The 7,696-nt window shown below is 40.3% G+C and overlaps 1 protein-coding gene and 1 long non-coding RNA gene across 3 annotated transcripts; one reads left to right on the top strand and one right to left on the bottom strand.

Moving 5' to 3' along the window:
* Nucleotides 1-76: 76 nt before the first annotated feature.
* Nucleotides 77-3,656, bottom strand: LOC122538818. Its single transcript, XR_006308929.1, has 2 exons — nucleotides 1,841-3,656; nucleotides 77-598 (listed from the first exon to the last, which is right to left on the bottom strand). It is a non-coding gene; the product is annotated as an uncharacterized LOC122538818 (long non-coding RNA).
* Nucleotides 509-7,067, top strand: LOC122538817 (max-binding protein MNT-like). Of its 2 annotated transcripts, none has more exons than XM_043673235.1 (3): nucleotides 509-700; nucleotides 5,984-6,167; nucleotides 6,733-7,067. In XM_043673235.1, the coding sequence occupies exons 1-3, from the start codon at nucleotides 509-511 to the stop codon at nucleotides 7,041-7,043; spliced, it is 687 nt and encodes a 228-aa protein (XP_043529170.1). In that variant the 3' UTR covers nucleotides 7,044-7,067. The 2 variants fall into 2 exon arrangements, with proteins under 2 accessions (XP_043529170.1, XP_043529169.1); XM_043673234.1 differs by having other exon boundaries at nucleotides 6,727-7,058.
* The last annotated feature ends 629 nt before the right edge of the window (nucleotides 7,068-7,696 follow it).

Below are 7,696 nucleotides of genomic sequence, written 5' to 3'. Positions count from 1 at the left end.
TTTTTATATATATATATATATATATATATATATATATATATATATATATATATATATATATATATATATATATATATATATGGAATTACCTCCTTACCGATTTTCACGTGCTTATTATTTTTAATAATTTTCTAATAGTGATTTGCCAATTGATAAATTATTATTACACGCAAAACAAGTCGTACTTCGACAATCTTGTAAGAGTGATGCAAGAACGAACATCGGGATATTTTGTGCCAACATCTCTTGCACGAATCATTTCCGAGCATGCGTGACAAATTAGAAGTAAACAGCCGTGCGTACATTGTAATTTATATCGGGACGCAAGTCGTACGAATTATATTTCAATGCGATCCAGTGCTTTCCAATTCTCGTTTTCAGATCGTTTCCATTACACTTTTCAATAGATCGTCGAAACTAACCTGTCAAATGGTTCAAATGATTTCACATATGTAGATGCATTTAAATGTAAAAAAAAAAAAAAAACGGTAAATTACCGCGTGTTCACATGTGTCCGCTTTTCTATTCTAGACCGTGTGTTATCCGTTCTGGCACCAGAGAAGTGCATAACAAATTGGAGAAAAATCGACGAGCGCACCTGAAAGAATGCTTCGAATTATTAAAGAGGCAGCTACCGTCGCAGGAAGAGAAAAAGTCGTCGAATCTTTCGATTCTTCACGCCGCGATCAGGCACATACAGGTAAATCACAAATACATCATTGTAACAATTTATTCTACGATCGTTGCTTATAAAAAAAAAAAAAGAAAAAAAGTTTAACGTGATAATTATAACGTTTATTTGCCTATATTTACGGAGCAAAACTCATCGGAGAAAAAAATCTAGCTAAAAAAAGATTAGAGAGAGTAATACTACTTTCTTTAAAATTTCGTAATTGGTATGCCGATTACGCTGTTTACGTACGAATGCTCGCGCGCTTTGCCGCCGTAAAAGATGCTAATTACGCTCCCTATTATTCCACGATGGTTTCCAGTGTCGCAGGTTAGCTGTCTGACCTAGCGCAAAATAAAAACTTCACACGCGGCAACGCGACACGAAGGTGTGTCGTCGTTGTGTGGACACCCGAGTATAAAAGTCACGTAATTCTTCCGCACGGTCAATGTACCACACTTCGAGTCAGCTCTTCGACGTGTGCGAATTTCTCGAAATAGGAGGAAAGAGCGAAAGCGAGGGCTCTCGATGAAAATTCGTAACTGGATTCCGACACGTAATAATCTTGCGCAGCAATACTCAATTAATCTTCCATTCTGTTAATCGCTTTCGTTAATATATATTGCGTCTCGCAAATTATACGTCGGCGAGTGATGTAACGCGCCATCGTGGTAAATACCAATTAGCTGATCGAAGATAATAATGGCATATGGTATCGGGTCGGAAATAAATTGTTTCATTGCATTGGCAACAGTACATATTCGGCTGTTTATCTGGAAAGAATATTTCATATTTCTCTTTGAGTTTTGATCGCCTCCTTTTTTTCCCTCCCGTGCAATTTCAGAAATCGGTGGAACACGGGCATTAACTTTAACGCGCGACGGCCGAATGCGCGTCCCCGCGAAGGTCGGCCACACCTCCTCTTTCCCCTTCTTTCGCGATTCAACTCCAACTTTAAACATCAACCGTTTGGCCTCTTTCCGTCTCTGTCGTTCAATCACCTCGCTCCTTCATCCCTCCCCACTCCGTCTCTCTCTCTCTCTCTCTCTCTCTCTCTCTCTCTCTCTCTCTCTCTCTTTCTCTCTTTCTCTCTCTCGATTCGTTTACTTTCTGTATGTCTCCGCTCCGCGTGTGTTTTTCTTTTTGTTTTTTTTTTTTTCACCTACTTACTATGCGATCTGTTTGTTTCTTTCCAATACGCGGACGGCATGCGTATATCATTTCCAGAGTATCGTATTTCCTTCCCTTCTTTCCCCTTCGCCCGCTCGAGTTCACACGCATTTTATATTACTTCATTTTTACGCGAGAATCGTAATTTCTTTTTTTCTTGTCGTCCCGCTCGTTTACGGTATGTTCGTCTTTCCTCCTCGTCCGGATGGTTTCACTCTTCCCGTTGCTCCGTCTGCCGCACGAGGTCATTTCTAGAGACATGTTGTTCTCCCCCTCCTCCTCCGTGTTGCGTCTCTCTTTCTCGCTCGTATTTTCGTCTTTGTCTCGCGATCCCCACTCCCTTCCAGGCTTTCTAGCCTCGTCTCTTATCTGTCATTCTCTGTCTGCGCTCCTGACCTCTCTGTCGCGTTCTGTATCTTCTCTTCCACTGCGTTTCGTATCTGCAGTTTCTTTCCACTCTCCCTCTTTCTCCGTCGAACCCCGGCATTGTCCTGTCTTCGTCGATCGTCGTCTTTCTCTTCTTCACTGTTTCTCTATCCCCTTCCCTCCCTTCACCACGTGAGACATTCGCTTTCTTCGTCTGGTGCTCTCCGCGCGTATGCGTAGAAGTTGTGAGTACCTATATTGGTTCCACGTGATTGCACGGCCATCGGTGTCACGCCGCATGGCACGTACTTACGCTGCTGTTCGAAGTTTTATCGTTCGGCGCCATTGTTGCCGCAGCTCTAAGCAACGAGGAACGATGATGCTTCCAAGCCGACGTGTCGAAATTGCACGACGACTTACCGTAACGTCATGTTTCTGCGTAATTACACGGAATTACCTCTTCTCGAATGATGCGTCGCCGACGCATGTCAATTCGCACAGCCTTTCGTTACATATCGTGGTTTCTTGCGCTGGAGTGACGTGCCACGCACGTCGAGAATTTTTTTGTTCCAAATTGCAACATTTCCTCAATTTTAAGTATATTTAAACGTAACCTAGGCAAGACAAATGATAGGTTTATTACTTCTTAATGATTTCTATCCAGTGATATCGTACCGACGAGTTTAAAAGAAAAAGAAAGCGACGAGTTATTGTATACGGTTCGGTCACTCGTTATGGTCCGCGAACCAGTTGCCAGCTCAAGGGGGTTAATATAAACGCGATACGGAATCAGTTTTGGAGCCGTAAAGGAATAATTTGACATTTTGAAATGACAAATGTTCTCTATATCGTCTCGAACGAAGAAACGATCGAACGTGTTTCAGATCGTGGATTATCTGTGGCTCGGTGTGAAACTTAGGCGACACATAAATAAACTACGCGATTATCTACGTAATAATAACTTGGCGAATAGCTGCCAGACTTTCAAGATCGTTAAGCAAACTGAGACGGGGGGGGGGGGGGATATTATTTCAGGGAATTACGGTTGTCGCAGGTGTTACTATCCGCCGTTTTGAAACTCCAATGCCAAAACCGGAGCCCGCATGGAAACGTTCCTGTCGATAATCGGCAACCGAGAGGTGTCGCATAATCGTTGGACCTTAAGTGGCGTGATAACGAGGGATATTCCCTCGACAGCCGGGGCGTATATCGGTCGTAATAAATATCGCGTAAAAGGCTACTCGACGGAGAAACCTAGATAAATGTTTGAGAAAAAAGAGCGAGGTAAATCGGAGATACGGATACGAAAGGAAACAGGTAATCCACGGTCGGTACGGCGACGCCCCAGGCGGATCTAACTTATCCTTTTCTTAGTTAGTTCGCAAAAAATCCGCTAGTCTTGCGTGCACGCGCGGTCTCGATAGAGTCTAATAAAGTACGCGAGTAAATGCACGCGTGCGAACATCGACTGGTACGACGTGCGGTATATAGAGAAGAGAAAGAAACGGTAATATTATTTGCATACACGTGTATGCGTGTGCGCCTGCGCGCGCGCGCGAATCCCGGTTGGAGACGATTTACCCACGTGCTTGTAAGCCGCGCATGCGCGTATTGTATTCACGCAACGGCCTTCGTTCTTCTTCCTCCTCCTCATCCTTGCCGCTGCCGTCACTCTGTCTCCCTTCAACTTTCCTACTCTTCGATACATGTGTCTGTCTATTTCTGTTTGTTTCTCAGTCTTTTCCGCAACGTGCACTCTCCTTCGCTCGTTCTTCCCCTTCCCCTCGTTTCGTAATTGTATCGTCTGTCCTCGTTCGTCTGCCCCTCTTCTTCCTTTCCTTCGAAGCACCTTGTTCGATCATCTCTCTGTGGCAAGTTGGCGATCCCGATCGCGTCTTTGTTCAGCGTTTTCTTCCTCCCCGTTGACGATTCCACACCACGTGTAAAGTATAGATAGTACCTGTATCAGCGCACGCCGGCAGTGCTGCCATTTACTGTCACGTGCGTCTCTCTGCGAAATGTGTGTTTCTGCTGATACGAAAATCGAACGCCTATCACGTTTACTGACGGGAGGTGGTAGCCGAAATTTCTGCTGTTACACGTTCTGCGTTCTTTCGAGTGATTGATCTTGCACACTTTCACGCTTCGCGTTACGTTCGTGATTTTAGAATTCATTTCGGACGTTATTTGTATTTCAATAAATTGCTCGATCCTTATTGATGACATTTCCATCTATTAAAGCTACGATTTGGAGTAATTATTCTAAAAAGGAATCAACTTTACATTTCGGTTCTATAACCATTTTATAACAGTATAAAATCGCTAGAATTTCCTCGCTGGAGCTGTTTGAACGCGGTTAAGAAACTGCTACATTGCAAATTTTTGTCTTGGCGACCAGTACGAGCGCGTGGCAAGTTGAACATGATTAGATTCGAATTCGCACACGACAGGAATTTTCGTGTATGCATATTTCCTTGCATATTTTCCTCCTCCACTGGCTTTTCTGGAAACGCCGTGCATCGCGTTCCCTGGGTGTCAAGACCTCGTTGTCATGTGCACGTTCTTTCACGCATGTTCATGCTGACGTCAAATGCAAGGCTTATCGTATTTCGAGGGAGAGGTGTCCTGAATCTGCAGGAGTGTCGTGTGACGCTCGCGTTACGGTATTCTTGAAAATGAACCGCCTGAACGCGTCTACGAGCTTTCTTCGCAACAATTTTTCGTGAGGGTCGGGTTACAGTAATTGATGTCATAAATTCCAAAACATGCGTGTCTATTTTCTGACAGTATATTGTTGGCATGATCTACTTTCTGATATTTAAAATGACACATATTGTGATACAGTAGTACGCGTATACTGTATATTGTGATACAGCAGTACGCGTATACTGTATATTGTGATACAGTAATACGCCTATACTGTATATTGTGATATAGCAGTACGTATACTGTATATTGTGATACAGCAGTACATATACTGTATATTGTGATACAGTAGTACGCGTATACTGTATATTGTGATACAGTAGTACGCGTATACTGTATATTGTGATATATCAGTACATATACTGTATATTGTGATACAGCAGTACGTATACTGTACATTATGATACAGTAGTACATACGTATACATTGTATATTGTGATACAGTAGTACGCGTATACTGTATATTGTGATACAGTAGTACGCGTATACTGTATATTGTGATACAGCAGTACGTATACTATATATTTTGACACAGTAATACGCATATACTGTATATTGTGATATAGCAGTACGTATACTGTGTATTGTGATACAGTAATACGCCCTATAGTGTATATTGTGATATAGCAGTACGTATACTGTACATTGTGATACACTAGTACGTATACTGTATATTGTGATATAGCAATATACTGTACATTATGATACAGTACATACGTATACATTGCACATTGTGATATAGTAGTACGTATACTGTACATTGTGATACACCAGTACGTATACTGTATATTGTGATACACTAGTACGTATACTGTACATTGTGATACAGTAGTACATACACTGTACATTGATGTGATGCAGTAATATATATACTGTATACTGTGATACAGTAGTATGTAGTACTGTATAGTGTGATACAGTAGCACATGGTGTGAACACTAATTTTTAATGATGCCAGTTTTTAATAATTTACATATGTAAAATAAAATTAAACTTTTGTACATTATTTCTACATTACTATTGTACATCATTCGTACTGATTTCTTCTTCATCGCGAGGATTTCGTTGCAGATGCTAAGACGGAAGGAACGGGACTACGAACACGAAATGGAAAGGCTCGCCAGGGAAAAAATCGCCGCTCAACAAAGATTATTAGCCCTGAAGAAGGAACTCGCTGCTACTTGGGATCACATTGATTTTAATACTCTTTTACCGGAACAGAATACGACTGCGGATGTCGCGGCCACGAGAAGTGGTGAGCCTTTATAATTCAAACGAGAATGTTGGCATTTTTTCAAATCATTTCTCGGAGTACCGGAAACGGTTCAACGATTCCATCAAGTTCCGAGACGGATCGTAATTGGCCAATATGTATATTGCATTATTTACGCATAGTAGTTTGAAACTTTAAAAGTGTTCTTAACTATATTCTCAAATGTTACATTTTTATGTTTAAAAAGATATTAAATGTTTTTATGTTTAAAAAACATTTAAATTTGCCCAAATTTAAGTTATGGTAAATTACATTAATGATTATAGCTTATGGTGACATTTTACATTTTTGCTGATGAGTTTTCTTAACATTAAATATATATATATATATGTCATATCTACATTTACTACAATTTGCTACATTTTAAAATTTATGGAGCACATGAACTTTCTCTTCGTTTCTTATTTTCTGTTTTTTGAAGACATTAATTTACTTGAAAATACAATTTAATGCTCGTTCAAGCGAAACTTTTTTTTAATGGATGTGATATAAAATTGACGATGTGATTGTAATTTCTAATCTAATAACTCTCTTATTCAAGTTTCAGAAAATATGGAAGTTGACGTAACTGGGCTAGCTCGGGGTGGTACGAGGTATAGTAGTACCAGCAGTCTGAGTAGCGCAGCTACGGCTAATTCGCCGCAGACGCTTCAAAACACCAGCGCAACTTCCAATATTCATAATCAGATTGCCACGGCGGCTGTCGTTTGTCAAGCTCAGGGTATGAACCTTGCGCCAAGTTCCAGGGAGAGTCCACCTGCGAGCTCGAGTCCTGGAACGCCCGCACCTAGCATTCCTACTCCAGCACAGGTTTGTTCCATGAGGTTTAATCCTTTAAGGTACTTACACACGTATTAACTGATACCTAAATTGTATCATGAGGACAGATTGTATCATGTTTGGCTTTATTTTAGTCGTTTGGTGAAAAAGAAGTTTTTATGAAGAAAGAAATATAATTGAATTTGTGATATTGATTGATATGTAAATATAATTGAATTGAGATATTGGTTGGTATGTAAATATAATTGAATTGAGATATTGGTTGATATGTAAATATAATTGAATTGAGATATTGGTTGATATGTAAATATTTTCTTTAACAGTGTGAAACATTAAATATAAAATTACAAATTTTATATATTAAATATTGTACGTAACGCAGTTAAAGAGTTGAATATCAAGCCAGAAAGAAGAACTTAAGAAGGAACGGTCGATTAGCTCAGTCGATAAGTGCGCGGCACTGATAATCCGAAAGTCCTAGGATCGAATCCCGGTTTCTCGTTTTTCTATTTGGCTCAAAGAAGCCTTGTTGAAGCGCTGCGCACCCCCTTGGACACAACGTCTTTACATTTTTAACGTTGTGTGTGGAATCACGGTGCAAGAATAAATATATGTGCATTGCGAGATATTTGCAACTAGTTTATATCTATAAATTAGTTATTGAACAATGCAACATTATTTTTCTTAGATGTACAAAAAAAAAAAAAAAAAAAAATCAGGGATTTCTACAC

This window comes from Frieseomelitta varia, unplaced genomic scaffold (assembly GCF_011392965.1).
Source record: "Frieseomelitta varia isolate USP_RPSP 00005682 unplaced genomic scaffold, Fvar_1.2 scaffold_1797, whole genome shotgun sequence".
In the NCBI taxonomy this organism is placed as follows: domain Eukaryota; kingdom Metazoa; phylum Arthropoda; class Insecta; order Hymenoptera; family Apidae; genus Frieseomelitta; species Frieseomelitta varia.
The sequence above is the reverse complement of the archived record's forward strand: the minus strand, read 5'-3'. Positions and strand labels throughout refer to the sequence as shown.

What these genes read in the sequence shown, in the direction of transcription:
- LOC122538817 (XM_043673234.1), top strand. Translation starts at nt 509, where the DNA reads ATGTGTCCGCTTTTCTATTCTAGACCGTGTGTTATCCGTTCTGGCACC. An exon ending in CCGCGATCAGGCACATACAG is followed by an intron (nt 701 to 5,983) that starts GTAAATCACAAA and finishes ATTTCGTTGCAG; the next exon opens with ATGCTAAGACGGAAGGAACG. An exon ending in TGTCGCGGCCACGAGAAGTG is followed by an intron (nt 6,168 to 6,726) that starts GTGAGCCTTTAT and finishes CTCTTATTCAAG; the next exon opens with TTTCAGAAAATATGGAAGTT.